At 43.1% G+C, this 22,914-nt stretch overlaps 1 protein-coding gene across 2 annotated transcripts in view; it reads left to right on the top strand.

Annotated features, from left to right (window-relative positions):
- Positions 1 to 6,965: 6,965 nt before the first annotated feature.
- The window catches only part of LOC139214287 (ephrin type-B receptor 1-B), a 158,441-nt gene continuing 142,492 nt past the window's right edge, over positions 6,966 to 22,914 (top strand). For both annotated transcript variants that reach the window (XM_070845099.1, XM_070845098.1), the window contains exon 1: positions 6,966 to 7,211. In XM_070845099.1, the coding sequence (XP_070701200.1) occupies positions 7,151 to 7,211 (61 nt within the window). In that variant the 5' untranslated portion in view covers positions 6,966 to 7,150. The remainder of the gene's footprint in view (positions 7,212 to 22,914) is intronic.

The following is a 22,914-nucleotide window of genomic DNA, read 5'->3' as shown; positions in this document are numbered from 1 at the left end:
CCAGCCTGTGGGGGTCTTGCTCAGTGAGTGAATGGTTCAGCTGGTGAAGTGAAACACCGGAGCCTGTGTGTCTGGATAAACAGGTTTAAGTGCAATGTTTTGCCCCAGATTCATCTCCTGTTCACCAAGAGTGCCAAACGGAAGAACCATAACCAACCAAAAAGCATGATTACCTCATCAGGGGAGATCTGTTTGAGAAAATGTGTTGTAGGTGGATGTTCATTTTATAGAATATTTCAAACATGTTACCACCCCTTTGTATTGTTTATACAATTTCTTCCTTACAAAAAATAAGCAATCGATAAAGATGATGTCACTGTGAAAGATGCACGCACACACACACACACACACACACACGCACTCACGCACATATGCATATTCGACAGGCCATCCATCAAGCCCTCAATGAGCTGAGGATCTAGGGAGTGTGGGCTAAATGAGAAATCATTGACTAGGAAACTGTGTGGTAATGGGGTCTGCTTCTGATTGGATAAGGACATTGAACCAAGAACAGTGAGATGGCTGAGCCACCTGCATTTATGTGGTAGGGGTGTAGACTAAAAATGGGAGGGCAAGATGAGAGAAAAAGGCAGAGAATGAGTAATATAGCGAGAGGGGTGGGATTGGAACTTGTGCTCCTTGCCTCTAACCACATAACAGAAAACACTGATTAACAATTAGTAATGGTCAACAAGTCAGTGCTGAGTGATAGTGTTTTGAGACTGTGTATTACAGCGGTAATTATTAATACAACACACATTCTGTGTGCTGCACAAGGTTTTGACATTTACGATTTGACATGGGCTTTGTTGTATTTTTGTGAGCGTATGAATGCGTGTTTGCATGCGTGACCTATGTTTGAGCCTGCAACAGGCCGATAATGCTTCAAGCATCACATGGTTGCGATGTTTATTGATCTGATGATGCATGCTGGGAAAAAAGATTGCTTTCAAAGGTCAACGTTAATATCAGAAGGTCGACGTGTTAACTTGGCGCTATTGTTTGTTTGCATGTGTGCATGACTGCATAACTGTTTTGAAGATGTGTGTGTGTGTGTTAAATGAGGTCATTATCTAAATAATAAATGTCCAAGTGCATTGTTGTCCCACGGCCAAATATCATTTTACACTTTTAGTCCTCCAAGCTGTAATCTTTGTGCATCCCTGTTATGATATTTATTGATGGACTGTGCATCTTTTTATGAATTCTTTTGTTATTTTCTGCTGAGACAGTCACCATCACATCATGTGCGACTGAGGCCACATGTGGGTCTATGTGTTTGTAAATGTATTGTACGCAGACTAAGTATATGTGTCTACCTACATGTGGATTCTACATTTAAATGTAGTATGACAGAAAATAAGGTGTATCTCTTTAATTATGAGTAGACTTTAGTGACATTGTGATGCAGAATAAACTCACAGATTGGAAAAACTAAAAATCAAATACAAAATTATAACAATGAATTGAAAAAAAGAAAACAAAATGCAATCACAAACTACAACACTCAGCTGGTAGAGCAAGTAATAAGAAAAGACTATGCAAAATTGCAAAGCAAAACAAACAGAACTTTAATTTAATCGAACCAGTCTCAGATAATGAAATTAACAACCTCAGCAACTTCTACTGTTATTGATCTGTATACCTGTGTTGTTTCAACAGAATTTTTAGATTCTATTTGCATTCATAATAGTTATGACTTTTCCAGCATTCAACTACCATTTAATAATATGAGCATCTAAAGTGGTGGTTCAGCCAAATAAATGCTAAATTACACCTTTCGTGGTTCCAATGGAAACTGTTTACGTGGAGGTCTTTAAAACTGAGCAAAAACACAGAAGGTTAAATGTTTTACAATATTGAGAAGTTCATGTATGTAAATGATTATTACACTACTTGTACTTAAAACTATTTATTGTTTGTAATGTCATTGTCATGTCCATTTCAACATCCTCAAACCTAATACCGCTTATAATTCAAATGATCATCTCAATTAATATTTCACTCCACCAGTGAGTTCATTTGTCAGTATGTACTCTCATCCGCTGTGTTCAAGTGCCGCACACTTTGTATTCAAATGCAGCACTGGAGTTTCATTTTCTGCGTTTTGCAGAGGTCAGCCTATGACAGGGGATCAGTGTACAGCAGACAGAGGGCAGATTGATTTGACCTCCGTTTTTCTCTCTCTCTCCACCGCCAGATGTTTATCCCATTTAGCGTGACGGGCTCAGGGATGTGGGCTGTTGTGTGTGCGTTCTGTCCATATGTGGCTCTACAAAGCACTGGCCCTGACTGAGGCAGTCTGAGGTTGATAGATTGTACTGAACTATCTGTCACTGGCCAGGGAGGGGAGAAAAAGACAGGTCGGAGGAGACGGAGGGATGCATTTTGATGGTGTCCCTGTGAAACAAACAACTAGACGAGGAACGAGTGGGATGGGCTGTCACTGGGAGCTGACATAAAGTGATGAGCTGTCAGGCTAGTTTTGTTTTTCCTCATTAACAAGTCCACCTCCTAAATGTTGCTTTTGTAGCCAGAAAACGACTTTATGGGCCTCTCCGGTCGACTAGCCCATGATAACATGTTCGGGGATACAAAAAACAATTTACCATGTGTCAAATGTTGTCGCTGTCAAGGCACCTCTTCTGAAGGAAGTGCAAGAGGTTGGTGCATAAATTGGAAGGTGTATTACACCGCAGGGGACTGAGGCCACACAGCAATAGGAAACTTTCTTAAATGTTGCAAGTGAATACGTGAATGAGTGAGAACCCCATTAACCTCGTCTATGATTAGAGATCTCTAATCACAAGCAAATGAATGCATTCTAATCACCATGGCCATCAAGAAAACTGAGTAATCAGAGAATTATTACGCTGTAGGGTCTGTGCATGATTTTAGGTCATGCTGGATTTTGTGTGATGCTGTGTGTTTTCCGCCCTGTTTTCGGACTGGTAGCACCTATTGATTGATGGATTGGGTTCTCGCTGCTAGAACGTCCACGACAGAAAACCCTATGGCAGCTGACAGAGCATGGAGTGACTGAGGAGGGGGATGCACCAATCTATTATCCATCATTCTGTGTTGAGTCGCACATTCTGAGTCAGCTGCACATATGAGTGTGAATACATGCACACACACACACTCAAAAGAGCAAATACAAACAGGGACTTAGCCTCTTACGCATGAACTCACAGTCAGTCTCTGCCTCACACACGTGCACATGCACACTTGACGCAGAGCAAGCCATAATGATGCTCTTACTCATTCAATGCTGAACAAAATCTCCTCATTGTGCTGTTGTGATTAATGATAACTACAGAGCTTGAATCTTGAATAGAATGAATGTGAGCTAACGACTTATTAATCAAACTGCGATACTTAAAACAAATAATGCTTTCGCTGCATCTCTGCAGGGAGAAAATGGAGTGTAATCCCTCTTCTCGTGCTCTCACTTTCCCACGCAGAAACATAAACATTTATTAAATCTATTCTATATGTGCGTACAGGTCTGTTTGTGTCGATTTGTGTGACTGTTTTTTCCACAGATGTGACTGTGTGTCGGTCCGTGTGAGAGAAGTGCAATGAATGTCTCTGAAGTGTCTGAGTGCTGATAGCAGGGGACAGGTACCATCAGTCTTGGCATCATTGGCAGATTAATGAGAGTGCTGTATTTAGCTCCAGCCCTGTCTCCCTGTTTGACCTACTGTCAGAGAGTCGCTCCACTCTTGAAACTCTTATTTCTTATATGAGTTTTTACCACAAGCTTAACACTAACCTTCAAACTTTTTATAGACGTCTTGTTGAAAGCGACTGGCTAGTGGGCAGTGAGAATTCTTTCACAGCTACAGTATATCTACATTTTCAGACCACTGCAGAGAATTATCTTTGGAGTTATACTTTGTAATTAAAACTAAAGTAAACTAAAACCAAACATGCCGGCCTCTGCCTGTGCAGCCGTTAAAAAAAACAAACATTTTGAGGCGAACTTAACCAACCTTATGCATCCCCCACAATGAACCTATTTTCCATCGCCTCTCTTGAGCTGTGACCCAGAAAGTACGGCTGTGGCTGGGACTCACTAGTGAGTCCTGACCCTCTATTTGGGGAACACTGGTCCAGAGCACATCTGTATTCAGCCCTGGCTCTGTACTCATATTGTCAATGGCCAGCGCCCAGACTCCTGAAGATGGATGAAGCTAAAGCTCAGCCTAATAACCAGTCTATCCCCCCAGGGTGGGTGTAGCACTGCACTCCTCTGTCACCTGGGTCCCTGTACTGTCTCCATATTGACTTAGGCATTTCATTTTCATGCATTCATATTTATCACCAGACAAACCTTTCCAGCTTCATGGTCTATGGGAAGCATCTCTCTCTTTCCTATATGTCCGTTTCTCCCTTTCTCATTCTGTACCATTATAATCATCCAGCTCTATTTGATGTGCATGTCTGCTTTTCACCAACTGTGTCTCTCTTATGTACTCCTGCATCATACTGTTTATCTGATGATCTAATGAGTGTGAATCTGAATAAATGTGGTTGTCTCCATAAAATGCACGTTGCCTTTTCATCCTTGAAAGTCTTCCTTGTGTACGGTAGGTACTCCCTGTTCTCATTGTTATCAGTGCACAGAACGAAACACACATAATTTTGTATTTCCTGCCTGATTCCATTGAAGAGCAAAAAAAAAAACTGTGATTTTTTTTCCCCCAGCAACCATCTGGGAATCAGGAAACAGGAGACAGAGAGGAGAATGTAAAGGTCATGGCACATTGGTCATGGAGAGGGAGACACTGGTTGGATATTTACAGGTCAAAAGCACAGTAACTTTAGAGTCATTTAACAGAATGCAGAGGAGGGAAAAACATTTAATCAACACACAAGACAGAGAATACACTCAGAGTGGTGCTTTTTTTTATTTAGTCTTGAATCTGGTCTTGAATAGAGAAATGGAGAAATAGAGGGCTGAGGAAAACAAAATAGAACCAGGCTTAACCATACAGAAAAATCAGGCCACAGAAAGAATGAGGGGCTCTCTACAATGTGTTTGGGCTCAGTATTGGTATTGGACTGAGGCTCTTGAGCTGAAGTAGGCAAGCGCTTGTGCGGCTTTGTGTGGATCATTATCAGAGTGCTGTGTGGGTGAATGACTGCAAGCACATTTGTGTTATTGTATGTGTGCGTTTTTGTCTGTGTGCGCATTGTAAGAGAGGATGTGCTACAGCAGCAACACTATTGTTCCTACCTCCCCTCATGCTCTTCCTTCCTTCCTTCCTTCCTTTCCTCACCAGGGTGTGGACAGCAAACAGGGACAGATTGCTTTGTGCTGCTCCTGTATTTGGAGATGACCTGCGGAGTCATAGGTGATGATGACTTTCTCTGTAAAAAATAAGGCCAGGTGGCTATCATAGGCCTACATAGCAGCCAGCACCAGGGCCATGCTGTGCTGTGCCATGTCACACTATAGTGCCACTCCTCACCACACCATTAAAAATGACGAATGCTCTCATCAACTGCTTTCCCAAGTTAGCAACCGCTGCCTGATGCTCCTGAAGCACTGTGTCTGCCCCAGTTCATCTGCTGGCCTTTGCCACAGTTGGAACCACCATTTATTAGGTGTGAGTCACTTTTCATTTTCACTGTGTTTGATTTTTGTCATTGTAAAGGTTAGGAGTTGAATCGCAAAGGGGTACAAATGATAGATACGGTGAAAACAGTTCATTCTTGTTGGGGGAAAAAAGCTACAAATACTTAAGAATGATGGGTGGCCTCTTGAGGATCCACTAAAACCAACTGTACAATAAAATAAAGGCTTTTATTTGATACGCTTCATAATATTTTGAAAACCCTACTGTTCAATCCATTCATTAAGTCCATAAAAAATAAAGCAGGTAAAAGGTATCTGGGCCAGTATGCTGTGAAGGGACAGCAGTGAAGTATTAGGCCATCCAGTGGCCTCAGGTATAACCAGGCCTACTCAGGCTGTAGATTAACAACTCCATCCCAATTCCTCAGCTCCAGGGACTTGGGGGACATATCTAGCCCAAGACAGGTGTATGGTTCTGGGCTACGGGGTGGAAACTGCCCCCTTCCTCTGCTGAGGCAGACCTCGGTCCTCTGTGTCCCTTCGGGGAAAAGCCCATTGTGTGCACCATCTGTTGCAGCACACGTGCACACAAAAGGGGTGACAGGGGCAAAAAGAAAAAAGACAAGAGGGAGGGGGTGCTGATGTGCAATGCCTGTTTAATATCATTAGGAGGTGCAGTTGGAGTTGGCAAAGCTATTAAACAACATTCTCATTGCAAATGGGGTTTGCGCTTGTGTGAGCATAATGGGAGGGTGAGAGTGGTAGACCATGTTTTAGGCTACTTCAGACAACATATGTGGTGGGGTGGGGTGGGAGAGTTGGCAAACAAACTGACAGGCTGTTATTTAGTAATGAAAACGGTGAAAAATACCTACCTCGACTGGCTTTTTGGTGTCTTAATTGTGCAAGATGTGACCGTGATTTTCATAAATGAAAGTTTCAATGTCCTAAGTCAGGATAATGCTCATTGTAGTGCACACTTTCAGCAAGGGAAAGTAAGCAAGCCATATGGGACATCACACACCCTGATAAACTGCTCGACATCAGCATCATTTTGAACCATAGGCTGACAGTGCACTGAGCAAGTATACAGCCGTTTAGATCGCCTCCCAAGAGAGCTGCTTTGACTCCGTGTGTTCGGGGTGCAATAATTGTAGTTAACCGACTGGTGTCGCTATTTCCCTTCTGAGAGGCGGACGCCGCTTCATATAGGTCAAGGAAAAGTTTTGTGTTTTGACAATGCGAGGTGGGCGGAGCGGCGCTCTGGTGATTGGTTAGTGAGTTTCAGCTCCCAGTCTGTGATTGGCCCCGCCGCTCTAATGGGGCTGTGAGCAGGCAATGTCGGGTCTCCCCCACCTCCTCCTCCCCCTGCACTCAGCACCCCGTAGCCCCAACACTCCGCTCTTCCCTTGTGCTGATTGTCACACATTGTTTACTACGGCTTGAAATGTGACTCACAACACAGGCTATCTGCTGGAGTACCGCTCTGACAACTGAGGGATTCTTTTGACGCGCACCGTGCGTCTTGGTTATTTGGAGACAGGCTGTGGAGACTACCCTTCTGCCATGACAGTGGATTTGTTTGCGCTCTTTTGCGTGCTGGTCATCACATCCTCTGCGATGGAAGGTAAATAAGAGATTGGGATTATACATGTGGTAGATGTGGAAATGCTCTCCAAGACGCGCTGTGCTGGGGATGCTTGCAACGTCCAGCGCTGCGCCCCTGGCATAGGGACACAGGGATGTCATACACGTGGATCGCAGCAGATTGCCGTGGTTGTCCCTTAATTTCTGAGTGGCTGTTCTCCCGCTCGGCTGGTTGTCACCGATCTTACTTGTCCACACGAAGAACGATACTTAATTGAAATTTAATGCATTCAATGGCTGTGGATAATTAGTGGATATTTATGCGCGAAAATGAAAATGTGCTTTTCTTTCTCTTTAGTCTTTCTTGCTCTGAGACGAAAGTGCAAGGCAGGAGCGCAGGAGTCCCATCAATAAATTGTTTTTTAGAATCTCATTATCCCATGAGTAATTATTTCATCTCAGTGGGAAACGAAGGCTACATTGTAGTGCCTGTCAACCCTCTAAGGATTTCTGTCACGTTTCTTCATTAAACTGCAGATATAAAATACTATTATAACAAGCCCCATAGCTTAATTTTGCGGCATTCCAAATTGCTGTGATAAACTCTCTTAGACTGTGGATTGCACTGATTGGAAGTCCCCCTGTAACCTGGATTATTGCTGGGGTAAAATTTCTCATCTTTTACTCTTGGAAAAAAAAAAACAGTATTGGAAAAAAAGCCAAAAAACACTTGGCTGCCTCTCCCTTTTTCTCAGACTGTCCCTGTGTTTTTTCTCCTCATCCATCTCCATTCCCTTCTCTCTGTCTTTTGGCATCTCCTCCTATTTCTTTTTTTTTCTTCCTTTCTCTCACACACTCATCTGGACAAGCGTTAGTGCCACTAGTCACTAATATCAGCTCACTTAAACATGTTTTTCATTTCCGCTCTGGGACCCTGGGGACCGTGCACTGTGCTGTAGCCTCAGACATTGGCTGCTGGATGGATATCCCAGCAGCACCATGAATATACTGTGTCTTCTCTCATTTTATTGTACAGTAGCTTATTTTTTCCAATAAGAGATACACAGGAACACACCGGCTGTCTCTATCTACTTCTTAAGGCATAAATAAGTAAATTAGAAGCACAAATAAAACAAGTTTTCTCACTTGCTGCTTTTCTCTTTAATCATTTACAACTCCGCTCCTGGACTGTTCCCAGCTCCGGCTGTGCTCTGTAATTCGGCAGTGGCTTTCTTGTCTGTGCTCATCAGATTTCAACACAGCTATGGATACCAAGCCCAGACCCAAATTGCTACCTCTTCGAGGATGGATATTTTGAGGTTCAAATGTTTACCCAGTGTGAAATGACAGCAGAAATGTCATTTCAGATAGATAAGTGGAGGCCGAGAGGGAGGAGTGAAATTTCCCTGCAAGGAAAGCGGTGTGGGGTTTCTCCTCTAAAAGATGGGATGAGAAAGAAACAGATGGGCAGGGAGATGGCCCCTGAGTTACCTCGGTAACAAGGATGAAAGTGATTTCCTTGTTTGGGTCGCTAATTGAAAGGAGGTCGTCCCATGAGCAGTTTAAAATCTTCACTGATCTGAACTCCAATCTGTTGCACTTTCATTTTGAGTGTGTGTGTATGTGTGTGTGTGTGCGTGTGTGTGTGAGAGAGAGAGAGAGAGTGGAGCCACTGACCACATTATCCCTGCCTTTCTTGTCGCCCTTAATCTGATTACAAGTCAAAATCGGATGATAATCACAAAATCTCAGAGATGTGTGTTTGCGTGCGTGTGTCTGGGTGTGTGCTTGAAACTTTAAAGTAAGCTCCCATATGGACACAGCAATTGAATTAATTAATTTCACCTCCCCACACTTGCATACACTCACAGTAAACACTATCACATCACCGGTGAATAGTGAGATGAAAATCTTTCCGTACACAAAGTTTGGATGGTGCAGATAGAGCTGAGCATTGTAGAAGAGCTGATGCATGAGTATGCAGTGGTGAGTGTGTCCGAATGAGGAGGAAAAAACAGTCTCAGTGTAAAGTTGATTATGGATCTTTGAATTTGTTGCATTTTAACTCTTAAGCACTGCCACCCAGCACACACACAGTCCCATGCATTGAAAGATGACACGTGCAAACAGAAATGCATTCACTGACAACTTATGGAAGAAGCAGTCTGACCTAAAGCAAAGGGCTAACATAGAGGAGAGTAAAGACAGACATTTGCATGCCATTAGAAAAAGACTTGTATGCAGTGTGCTGTTTCACCCTCATTTGTCTTTTCTCTCCATTTCTCCCAATCATCTTCACCTTCTCTCTGCCTACTTTCCACTGTGCCTCCCCTTTTTTCCTCATTTCTCTATTCCACTCTGTCTTCTATAATTCTCTTCACTAATCTCCCTATTCCCCCCTTGTCTCTCTTCTTTCCTACCCTGCTCGCTCTCTCCATGGTGTGTGGATGGTTCTTGCCAACAGCAGCAGTAATTCTCCCCTACTTACAGAGCCATTGCTTATTTCTGTTTGCCCTTAAACCAATTAGGCTTAGATAAGCCCGCTCATTTAACGGCCTGGAACTGGGGTGGTGGAGGGAAGAGGAAAGGAGGGAAGGGGGATGAAACAGTGGTTGAAAGACCGAGACGGACTGAGGACGATAAAAAAATGTGAAATATAGAAAGATGGAGGTCAGTTTCAGGAAAGATACAGTATGCGTGTTTTACAAATGAGTAGCCTGCAACTGAGCAAGGCTGTGGAAGCAGACGAACACTGGGCTATCTCAGCTATCTGACATAGATGCCATGCTACACTGGGGTAAAAAAAATAGCAGCATTCAGTATGAGTATGATAAGAGAGCATTAGTAATGTGCTGTAACCAGTCCCTGAGGATGCTGTGTTAAGTACCTGTCCTATATTGTGGTAATGCCTCCTCCTCAGGGGCCAAGTGGTTGGAATGGAGAATATGAATATTGTAGCTTCCTGAATAAACAATAATAATGAAAGCTTAAGCATCAGATAATGGTTATGGAGGTCAGAACCACACACTGTTGACATACATTAATCAGGAGCGTTAGAGTGGCATATTGATTAGAGAGGTTAGAGGACAGAAGTTCCAGCACCCATATCACCAAGCAACTGCCCCACTGAGGTGTACTGAGCAAAACACTGACTCAGCTCCAGAGGCAGTGTCTTCTAGCTGACCGACTCTGATCTCACTGTTGAGAGGAGTCCGAATCTGCCCCCTGGGATTCCTAAAGTATCACACTATTCTTATTCTCTTGGTGACTTTTTCAGGGCAGTAAAGCTACAGGTATTGTGTAAACCCTGACTTTAGATAGAGAGGTAGAGTCCTGCGACGCTAAAACTCTGCTTTGCCAGATCACCATCTTGCTGTGATGTGTATTGTGGTTTGGCAAGGATCAAGGAGCATTTGCATGAAGACGGGTGTCAGTTCAAGTATGATGCACAGTAGATGATTGACATCAATCCTTCAGGCACCTGATTGGACAAATGGGCCACTCACGGAACTGTTGTTGACCGACGCTTTGCATTTTTCAACTAGTTAAGCACATTGACTGAAATGCCACATTTCATCAAGTAGGCCAGAAGTTACAAAATTATGAAGCTTTTTCACCTAGTTAAGATTTTTGACAGGTTTTATGGGGGCAAGTCACATCATCATCTAAACACTCAGCAAGTTCTCAGTATGGTCCAATATGTATCTGGTCAGGCCACTTAAATCTAGTAGCGAAAAACTGAGCTTGTAGTGATATACCCAGGCTTAAGAATTCTCTGCTACTCAATGATGTAAGTTGTGTGTGTGCGTGTAAGCTCACCAGCTGTGAAGAGGAGACAGCCTGTGAAAAGAGTCCTGTTGAGCCTCTAATGGATGTGAATGCAAGATTGCTCTTTTCCTCTGCTATCTCATTTTGAAAATATAAGCGCAACATAGGCCTGTAGGTTGATTTGGACATGAAGGATTGTGTGTGTGAGCGCTCACACGAGTGTACAAGTGTATTTTGGCCACGGGCAGTACTGCTGACCAGGGACCACCTGAAGTAGAATTCAATTTTCCACTCGTTTTGCACCGTGGCGTGTGTATTGTACGTTTGGGTGCCTGTGTTGTCAGTAGAGTGCTAAAGCCATTATAGCTGGCAGGGGCAGCAGACATGGCCTCATCCCATAATGGAGGCTTTATTTTGCCCACAGTGAAAAGACTACTCAGTGTTAAGGTGTGCTTACCCGGCCTAGTCAGCTATGACGACCCCCAATGCAAACCTGTGCCTGCAGCCCTTGTACCTGCAGAGCTGTAAATGTGTTGTACTGCCTTTTCTGTTAAGGTGTTGTGCTTGCATGCAGGGAATGTAGCAAGAATCTATGGTCTGTTCAGGCTTTTTCCCTTCACAATATGGGTTTTCACATATTGCAGTATAGGTGGTGTGTGTTTTCTCTTGGATAATATGGACACTGGCTCATCATTTGCTTTCTATTTCTCTCTCTCTCACACACACATGCATGCATAGCACATACGCGCACAGAGCCCCCTCACAGCTCACCTTACCCCAGAGACATCTGAGCCTTGGGAAGGCCAGATGGTGGATGCAGGTTGGGGGCTGGTATGCATGTGCACATTTTTGTGTATGTCTCAGTGTGAGAATAAGCATTATTGAGAGAGAGAGAGAGGTGTACAACAGTATGCACTACACCGTATGTTTTTGCCTTTCTTGTAAATTTGTGTGTTCTCTTCAATTTCATTCCAGACGTTTGTATTGTTCTCTTTCTCTCTCTCCGGGGATTTTATCATCTTTACTATGTTGTCTTCCAGTATCTTCCACACATTATTGTGTCCAGAGATTGGCTGCGGAGATATCGGGATTGTTAGGTTCCGCCCGTCTTACTTTGTGCTTTGGCCCTTATCAGAGCAGGTGGCTGACTGTGGGACGAGGGCTAAGGCCTTATCTGTGCAATCTCGGGGATAAGCAGACCCACTGCATCAGCAACATACGAAACACATTAGAGCGCAGGAGTGAAAGCGGTGACGCTTGTGACACAGTTCAACCTCAAACTGCGTGAGTCATCTGTTTCCTGGTAAAGCCAGTTCTCTCAAATGGCAAACACACAACATGGACACAGACGCACACACCCACATACATACTCACCAAGGCTTGATGCGCACAAGAGCACAAACTTAGAGATAACTCTCCAAGCCACACCAAGTAGAAAATGGCAATGCGCGTAATTGATTGGGCGCAGTGACCCAGCTTCCCTACCACTCAAGGATGGTGGTGTGAAAATGTGCCTTTTCTCATTATTTTTCTGTCTCTTGGGCTTTTTCCCCCTCCATTATCACCTGTCCTAGAGATTGGGTGACAGTTGTTCAGTCAGCGGGAAAGGGGAGCCTCTTCAATATTTGTTGAGTTGAGAGGCGAGAAGAGAAAGCATTGATTATTGAGTCTTATTTCCCACTGTTCACGCAGCCTGGCTCCTGGGGCCTCTATGCTTACAGCCCCATATCCACAGTTTCTCTTCTACCCCATGGCCTCTTTAGCCCGTGCCCACCCCAACCCCCCCTGCATCAGCTCCGGCCAGTCCAGATCCACAAAGGCCTGTTGTTGACTTGACTTCCTGACTGTTTCTTCTTGTCTGCTAGATTATTCTTTTTTTCAATGAATTTTAATTAAATCCGAGAGTTGTTGCAAACTACACCACGGTCTTTCCCACCTCCTCTCTCGAATCTTCTTGCCGGGGAATGATTGGTTGTTTCCACCAACTTCTCTATCTCCTTTTTCCCCTCCTCCCTCCCTCACCTGCCTTAGTTTTTTTTCTTAGTTAAAAACAGATGCATTTATGAATCATTATAGGGTTTACTTCAAGAAAAAAAGTGAAATTTGAGCCTGTCCTTCTGAAGATGTAATAGAGGCAGCATTGGCAGGAACAGGAAGAGACTGTTGGGGTTGGTAGGCTTGTAGGAACAAAGAGCTTCATTTATGATTGTTATAATGAGATCTGTTTTTGAGTCAGGCCCAGAATGATTTAATTTGACTTTTAAGCCCCAAGGCTCAGGCTTAAGGGCTGCAAGCTGCAAGGCTGCAGGGCAAAGGCTGACTGAGGAGTGGAAAGAAGCAGGTATGTTGGCGCAGTGTTTTTGTGATTGTGATTTTCAATGTGTGGGAAACTTTGTACAATCAGACTGATAAGATATTCTTATCAGTTTGTTTGTTGACTTTAATAAGCTCACTGTGCACACTTGGTAACTACAAATTACAAACTCTCTGCATATCACCGTGTTATATAGCAAATCCCTTGCTTCTCAAGTCTAAATGTACAATATATGAAGTTGTTACTGTACAGAAAAAAAAAACAAAGTTTGTGGTACTTTTTGCATTTTAAGTGAATCAGCAGCCCAGAGGATGCTGCGTCTCCAGCGCTCGGAGGAATTAAAGGCAGAACGTTAATAGGGCTGAAATTACGGATGGTGGTGGAAGCTGCTCCACTACTGATTAAATAAAAGACGGCTCCTCCACAGGCTGTTTCTCATAGGGACTGACAAGCACGCACGCACACACATAAGCACAGATGTGAATGTGCCCGAGCCCCAATAGACACACACACAAGCACAGATGTGAATGTGCCCGAGCCCCAACAGACACACACATACACAGCCATACACACACATAGCTTTGATGTGTGGAAAGGAAATGAGTAGAGACGGAGAGCTAAGGGCCTGGGCCTGGGGCCTGTCCCATTATTAATGAGTAAGTGCCAGTGCCTCTCCCAGGTTCAGGACATGTGAACATATTTCACCATTCGCCTGCCCGTCTCCCCACCATAAATGTAATCTCTTATTAAGCATTGGTTTCTTGGCACGATAGGGGCAGATAGAGAGAAATTGTGCATGAATATTTGTGTCTCACTGTGTGTTTCTGCGTTAGTATGAGAAATGAAAATTGTGTGGTGGAGAGAAATGAAGTGCCTGCACAGTGCAAAATGGAATGCCAGCTTCTGAGAGGGACACTGATGGGCCAATAAGTAGCAGTGGTGGGAGGACAGTTTTCACCCTGCATAACACTGAATCCCTCTGCCAGGCAAATATCTGCCTGCCCTGTGCTGTCCACTTCTCTAGCTGGATAAGAAGTGAGAGCTTTTTGGAGGTAATTAACTATTGATTTGAAGCACAGAGGGTAATAGGAAATGAGTGGACAGCATCTCGATCTACCAGCAGTTGCCTGGCTGGCTAGAGTGCAACTAGAGAACTGATGGGGTGAAAGAGGCATTTCCCCAAAAGAGCCAAGGTCAGAGGTGGCTTGTTTGCCTTTCATGTCCTGTTCTGTGTATTTAGGCAAAGAGACTATATCAGGAAAAAAAACCCCAAATAACATCTGGATAGGAATCAAGCCAGGGCTTTTGCTATGTCTATTGCTTGAACATTTTAAGTTAGTGACTATGACATTCTGTTATCTAATTGTCAGTATTACTGAATATATTCTCTCAGTTTGCATATTTATTACAATCATTTTTTGTTTTGATAACCGACCTGACAAAGTGATCGCAGCCCATGTTGGCCTGTTGACCTCCCCTCCTTGTCATGAATAGTTATGATGGTAAAGGCCAAGGGGACTCATTTTAATGTAATGCAACCTGAGGTCACAACACAACCAAACATCCATAGATCATAAATCTTGCACAGTATTATTGAGCATGTACGTGCATGCACAAAAAAAAATCAAGAAAAAAAATCCCACATAGAGATGGTTTTATTCTCTCCTCTGTGTTGGTCTTCTACAGCTGTGTGTGCTATTCTCTCTGTTAGAGATGAGCAAGAGGACAAGGAGGACTCATTTGTGCAAGAGAACAGAGGCGAAGAGGGACAAAGAGACAGAGGGGGTGCGAGGGATAGGCCTGTATCTCCTTATGATCTTATTTGTGCTAATGAGGAGGCTGGTGGTTCTGGCTGCTAACCCCTAAGCGCATCTAGTCCTTTAGAGTGTGTGTGCATGCGTGTATCTTTGTGACAGTACATCTCCTTGGACGTCTATGGGGAGTGTGATTTGTCTTTATATAAAAATCTCAGCTATAATGAATGATATGGAGAGCGTTATTTGGTGCAGTGAGTAAGTGTGTTTTGTGTGCTTGCACTTGTGAGAACGTTTGTTAAGGTTGCTGCTAAATCTGTGATGGATGCCTTGATTCAACTAGTTAGCACAGCAGTGTTACCCTTAACCCAAACCTTTCCTGTAATGGGACTGACTCAACAGTATAAAATGCGTGCCTCTCTCCAGTTGTTCCCTCCCTCCTGATCCCTTATTCCTATGAAGTCTTTCCCTTCCCTGCTTTCTCCCAAGGCTGGGCATTTAAAGCGGCATGCCTTTGATGTGAGCTTCACACACTGTTAGACATTCACTCATCAGATTGACACTGATGTCTGGGCGGAGTCAGCCCATTTCTGTGAGCTGGGTAAATGAACTGCTGGAATACACCGTACACACATATGGCATGCAGTCAGTCAGTTTTAAATAAAGTAAAGTGGAATGTAAACGTGAATGAGCAGATGTGCTTGTTCGGATGCACAATTTTTTTTCCACAATGGCTGGGCTGCACTCAGCTGATGATATGTCAAGATGACAAACGTTCCCGCTAAGCTGAGTTGAATTTAATTGTACAGTGGTTTTCCTGACTGTGTTTTACAACTGTGTCACATCAGTTTTAGAGCAAAATCAAAAGATATATCCTTGACCACAGCATAAGTGATGTGAGATTATTAATTGTGATGCCACTGTCTTGGAGGCTTTCCTGGCAACCTCAGCAGGCTATTGGCCAACATGGAGGGGTCCTCTGCTGATTAAGCTCACCCTTAGGCGATTAAAAACTGACCCATGTGCTCACTCTCTCCCTTCTTCCTACAGCTGACATCCATATTGCATCATTGTCTTTTGTTTTGTTTTGACTTGTTTTAATAAATTATCCTTGTTTAAAGTAAAATCTCTTTTGTAGACTCCCTACTTGTCACATTCCCCTAGCCATTTTGTAACAAAATGTCTAATATCCATAGTTTTATCATAAATTCTCTATCTAAATGCACACACAATACAGCCTTGGATTTCTACTAGAGGCTCGGTAAATGATAAATGGTTTCTAAAGGCCTAACTTGAGAGCTAGTCTGTGATTTGTGTATGTATGTGAAGTGAATATTGTATTTTAGAAATGATAGCATAAAGTGTGTGTGTGTGTTGTGTTTAAGAATCTCTACCTTAGGCTATCTTAGCTCAACTTACTTCAGCAAGTCCGTGATTGTGCATATTGGAGTATTTAAAGGTATAGAGCTCAGCCTTAAAGATTTATTTAACCTAGCAATTACATTAAACATGAACATAAACATAAACATTTTTAAGTGTGATGGTCGGCCACTCTGACACCAATACTGTCCTTCATTGTTGTGTCCGGCTAACATTGTTGATTAATGATGCAATGAAAACACTGCAGGGCCTCAGTAAGGTATGGCCAAAACATTTAATTTATTGCCCATTTAATCCACCAGTTTTGTTCATTCCAGCAGTTCATTATGTTTTTACGTTTTTCAGGTTGATGCTGCCTCTCCGGAGTTGTTGTGTTTAATACTTTTTGTGCTACAAATTGTGAACACATTAAGACTTATGTTAAAGAGAAGTTTAATACGTATATTCATACGTCACATCACTTCACTTAACCACAAAATGGCATGACCCTTTAATTTAACATAAAATACGGCATGATATAAACATTTACTAGTAATAATGACTTTATGTACAATAACTTTCTTACATACTAACTAGTATTTTAAAACTGCATGTAAATCACCTAAAAATATGGACATTTGTACATACACACACTAAACAGCAAAGATCTCTAACAGGGGGGTCTTGGATATCTTCATGTTGTCATATTTATGGCAGAGTACACTTCCCCCTGTATCATTTCAGTATTAAAGTGCTTAAGTTTGAATGAAGCACATTACTCAGTTCCTCCCAACCATTTCAGGTGGATATATCATGTTCCAACCTGTGTTAATGTCAATACTGACTGTGTAATACTGATCACAAAACAGCTATCTTGACAAAAGCAGCTGGCCAGGCAGAGTCATGCAGGGATTTGTTGTACTGTGACAGTCTCCCAGGCTTTTGTTCTCCATGCCAAGTCTTTAGTCTTTCCTTCTTCAGACAATACTAAACAGGTTAAGGCAATGCAGAAACAATGTCTCTGTATTTGTATATTTCATACGATGTGCCTTAGTATGTAGGCCACTGTGATTTGCAGACTCACGCTTGTTCTTATTTCTTCTTTCTTTATCGTCTAATGAAATCATGACATGTTTTTCCCCGTTTGTGTTTGTGCACGCATGTGCTGTGAACATGTGCGTGTGTTTGCACTCACAGATATGTGTGACTATGCATTAATACTGTCCCCTTTCTTTCACGATGTGTGTGAAGTTGAGTGTGTGTGTGTGTGTGTGTGTGTGTGTGTGTGAGTGTTACTTGCCTCTTTGTAAGTGAATAAAGGGGCTCTATTAAAATCTTAACAGCCCACCTGGTGCCTGCCATGTTTATGCTATTTTCAATGTTTGCAAAAAAAAGTTCCAAGTTTAAACATTTGCTATGACTACACCATCCATTTTTGCATATATGAGGTATTCTATATGTTAGTAATACGTGGACATACCTAATCCAAGGTGGAGCAGAGAGACACACGTGTCAAGCTCTCTTCATGTGATGGTTATAACTCCTGACAAGGTCACTGTGTGAGTGTGTCTGTATGTATGTGTTAGCAGATTCAAGCACGTATAAGAGGAGTCACTCACTTCGCTCTAAAAGGGTTTTCAGACACCTGGCAGTGATTGGTTGAAAGGGGACACTTTCTTTTTGCTATTATTGACGGTTGAAAAGTAGAGAAAGTGTGGAGAGTGGCTTGCATTTCGGCACATGTTCTCAATCAATTTGAGGCTCAGGTAATGCTTTGAAAATCTGCTTCCTTTGATAAACATCATTTGGCAGTTGCTAAAAGAAAAAGCATGATGGATGGTCATAGTGCTCCTGAAAAAGCGGAAAAGACAAAAAGCAAACAAGAAGCCTCTCTCTCCCTCTCTTTCTATCTGCGTGTCTGGCTCTCTGTCTGTCTGTTGCCTTGGCTCTGAAGATTGATTGTAAATCGTCCAGGACGTATGAGCGTTGTGATCATATCATGGATCACAGCATGGGGAGGGAATGACAGATGTCGTGAGCGTCCTCTGTTTACTTGAGAAGTGAGTGTGTGCCTGATGGATTGGTTACGTTTGGTAGATACAAGGATGATTTGTCATCTCTTATGTGTCTCTTTGTGTTTTTCAAAACATTTAACAGGGCAAATAACGGATTTGTCCCATGTTGAACAATGTTCCAAAGTTAGTAAGTTTAACTACAAAACAAACTCAAAGTACATCACTTCAAGGACATTTACAGCAATAGAATAGAATAGAATAGAATAGAATAGAATACCTCTAGAACGTGATTGCTTTTTTGCCCCTTCTATACCTTCTACACTTCAAACTTTTGTTATATTACAAGAACATTCTTTACAGATTTAGTATGACTCAAAGAAATGGGGCATCTCACTGGGGTGGTGGGTGGTAAGGGGACTATTGAAGGAAGGGTTAATTATGTTTCAGTCAAGGTCATTTTGAGTGGCATATGTATCCTATTTAGGGGCTCCCCGAAACTACTGAGCAGTGTAGACATGAAACGGTCTTGGCAGGCCTGCTCTGCTGTGATCGCTACAGTCACACTGGAGATTAGTTACTGGACCAAACACACACACACACACACACACACACACACACACACACACACACACACACACACACACACACACACACACACACTAACACATAGGGTCCTCTGTGCGAGCTGGACACTAGATCGGGTCATTAGTATGGACAACCATTTCTACACTAACATCTCCTGATTGCTTTGCCTTTCACATCACGGTGACATCAGCACATTGCTAATTGACAGATAATTGCCAATAATCGTGAGATGGATCAGTAAGAGTGCAATTAAAGGAGCTTCCTGCAGCGTGCCAGTTCCTTTAACAAATCTGGACTGAGCAGTTTGCCCCTAGAGCAGATTATTCTAATACGTTTTTGCAAGAACAATTTTGGAAACAGCTGCCAATGCCAATGCTAGAAGTTCAATCAAACTTCTGTGATGTATTTGTGGTCCATAATTGTAGCTGTCTCATGGAAATGTTTAGGACATTCCCTCTGCAACGTGTATTACAATGTTTGCTGCTGCATCTGTGGGAGATAACAGCCAGGCCCTTGTAATGGGATCCTGTCTTTTGGGAGAAGATGGAGGAAATCGCTGGGAGCTGGAATGCACTTGACTCACTCATTTGGGTCAGCAAAGGAAGTGCCGGTGTGTGTTTGCCTGTGTGTTTATGCCAATGCAGGGAGGTCTGTGTGTTGTCCAAAACTGTGTTTGCTCAGCAATAGAAAAACTGAAATGTGATATGAATATCCTCTCCATTCTTCCATGAAAGTACCTGAAAATACCCCTGAAAGGGCCCCATTTAGGCTTGCTCCCAGACAATACAGTACAATGCCCCGATGACAGGCTAACTGGGGGAGGAAATAGCCCTGTGAGGGCCAACATAATAGTGGAATATTCTGTAAGTCACAGGAGGGATTTATGGAAGCAAATAGTCTTTTTCTAACATTCAGTGTAGTAGTGTGTGTGGTGTACTTGTGTGTCTGTGTGGAGTCTGTGTGTCTGACACGGTGACCCTCTTTGCTGTATGTGCGCCACATCCTGTGATGTGCGAAATGTGTGAATTGGAGCTTTGCCTAGCCTGTCAATCAGATGAAGAGATCATTAGAGGCGTCACACCCAAATCTCTCATCTCTCTAATCAGCTGTCATACTAACCAGCTACACCAGCTTCTACGTGTGCCTGTGTCCAGCTACCAAATACAAATGTATAAGCTGAAGCTCAGGAAAAGTAATTTAGAATTTAGATATTTTCTTATCTTTTTTTTTTTTTAGGAATCTTACCTATCATAGTGAACACTACTTGGTTGTTCACTCCTGTAGAGGGAAGGAGATGACTCCATCTTGGGATCCATATGGACCCCATGTTGGAGCCATGCTGCTCTCTAACAGTGGGGGAATGGCAATTAGCACTACATTTGCTGAGGATGGCATGGAACCAGAGACCTGTCACCTCTGCTTCACAGCTCTGTCTTTGAAGACATGGATGTGTATGTGTGTGCATGTACTCGTGTGTCTGTGTGCATGCATGTGTGTCAGCATGCATGGAGGGAGGGAGAATCGTATCACGGCACCTGCTTCGCAGCAGGCGGTGGAACTGCTTCAGCGAGACAAGGTGTGTGTGTGTGTGCGTGTGTGCGTGTTCAAGAGGGGGCAGGGTGTAGCAGTGGCATATTGTGTGTGATCAGAGGCAGAGCAGCATCTAAATGAATGCAGTTACTTGTAATCAATGTTACCACAGTTCCCTTTGGGTATGCTAATATATTCTGAAATGCTAATGTATTTCAGTGCTAACCTCTAAGTTGTATCATATGAGTGAATGAGCGATCGTGCACACAGTGACGATGAGATGGAAATGTGCCCGAAGAATCTCATACGGTGTCATGGGAAAATGAATTCCTACACACCGTTAGCAAGGAACAATATTGCTAACTGCTGGCATATGGATCCCTTAGGTTGCAGCCAGTGCATCATGTTTGTTAGAATTATTTGATCACAGTTTAAAAGTCCCTTTGATCTCCGTAGTGAAGGACTGATGTGACACAAAATAGTCGGCAGCCCATTGAGACAGGCGGGGAATCTGTGCCTCTGATAGGATAGCCCGCTGTTGCCTCTGGAGACTGGCAATTGCATGTTCCTGCTTTGAAATCCCTCTTGATCACGGAACACCTGGATGTGTTCATTTGAGAATGAGAACAGTAAAGAAAAATGTCCCTTGTCTCTTTCTCTCACTGGGATTTGTGTGTGTGTGTGTGTGTGTGTGTGTGTGTGTGTGTGTGTGTGTGTGTGTGTGTGTGTGTGTGTGTGTGTGTGTGTGTGTGTGTGTGTGTGTGTGTGTGTGTGTGTGTGTGTGTGTGTGTGTGTGTGGCGTTTTAGCTGGTGGGAAACAAATGGTGGGGCAACAGCTACTTGGGACAGATACAAGACAGTTTGACATAATGCTTCATATCCCTCCAAAAATAAGAAATAATATTTTAACCCCTTTATAGCATGACTGCAGAGCATAGTACAAAGGGAGGAAAAGACAAGTGGTTGGTGCAAACATGTTTCAAATGAATGCAGAAGAGGCATGAATAAAAGCAAATAAGTGTGTCACTGTTCACAGGAGTAAAAGAGTTCAGCAGAAGGGAAAAAGAGAGTTTTGCACCAGGCTCCACCTGACCATCCTGCCAAGACCAATAAAAAAAAAAAATCCTCTGATGCAATCAGATTACGAATACAGATTACGAAAAAATAACCATTTTTCACTCACCAATTAAAAGCTCACCTGAAGATAAAGGCGACATGTCCTCTGGGCAAAGTTTTCAATGACTCTGGTGTTAAAATCTCCTGGCTGTGCAATTATTCTCAATTGAGAGCACGCTGAGAGCACGTACTGAGTTATTGCCGTCCCATGGTGGTGGAAGTGAGTTTTTATTCTCATAAGAGTGGAGAAGCTTTTTTCCAACTCAGACGTTGTCATGGGAGTGGTTATGATGCTTTTCAGCAGCTGAACACTCTCAGTAAGAGCCTCATCCAAGTTGTTCTGGTGGGTGGCTGATAGCAGAGACAAGGCCGTCTTCCCACTGTGAAGCTCTGGGTAGCAATCCAGTATGGTCAACCCGGTCCTCCACTTCTTCTTGTTTCCCGGGGACCAAAGTTTTACTGCACAGCCAAGTTCTGGGGTAGGAAAAGATTTTACATTCTCTGAGGAAAAAAGAGCTGTCAACTAGTTTAGCAGCGATATGGTCACTTCAGAAATCACTGTTAAGCCTGTGAGATGATGAGGTTGTATGCATCATTAATGACTGACGCTGTATTGGCGACTCTTTTACCCAGTTCATCTGCTCCATCATGGGTTATAGTGGCCAGTCTTTCAATTTACTGTCTTATATTTTCAACATTCCCTTTGAACACAACAAAAGCACAGCAGACTCCAGCTGCATCAGTAGTGCATTTTTGCAGAATACTGCATGAACGGTTCTACTTTTGAAATTCTATGGGGCAGCTGGTGGCTTAGAATACGTGTTTCTGTTGCCTCTGCAGGGACAGCAATTCGTTTTGGAGACCCTAAGAATATGGTGGTGAGGCTAGTTGGGTATGCAAAGAACACCCTCAACATGCTCACCCTGGCAGAGCACACCTGCTGCAAAGTCACATTTAGCTGGTGTGCATAGCAGAGCACAAAGTGGTCATTTGGAAAGGTTTGGCACAGATATTCCCGCTCATCACAATGGCAGCATCATATGTTTGTGGAATCAACCTGTTCCCTTTACTTTAGTGGCTCCAGAACACTTTTGATGGAGTCAGTGATGCCCAAAGTGGTTTTATCCCCAACATCCACAAACTGTCACTGTTATTATTTTTACTGGCAGTTTGGTTTATCACAATATCCTGCGGCTGGTGGGCACTGATGCGTTTAATCTCCAATTTTTCCTTAAAAGGCAGACTTTCACACTAGCCAATTTGTTCATGGTAACCGCAGTTGAGAGGAAAAGAAATACTAAC

Source organism: Pempheris klunzingeri, chromosome 15, assembly GCF_042242105.1.
Source record: "Pempheris klunzingeri isolate RE-2024b chromosome 15, fPemKlu1.hap1, whole genome shotgun sequence".
NCBI classification, from domain to species: domain Eukaryota; kingdom Metazoa; phylum Chordata; class Actinopteri; order Acropomatiformes; family Pempheridae; genus Pempheris; species Pempheris klunzingeri.
The sequence above is the reverse complement of the archived record's forward strand: the minus strand, read 5'-3'. Positions and strand labels throughout refer to the sequence as shown.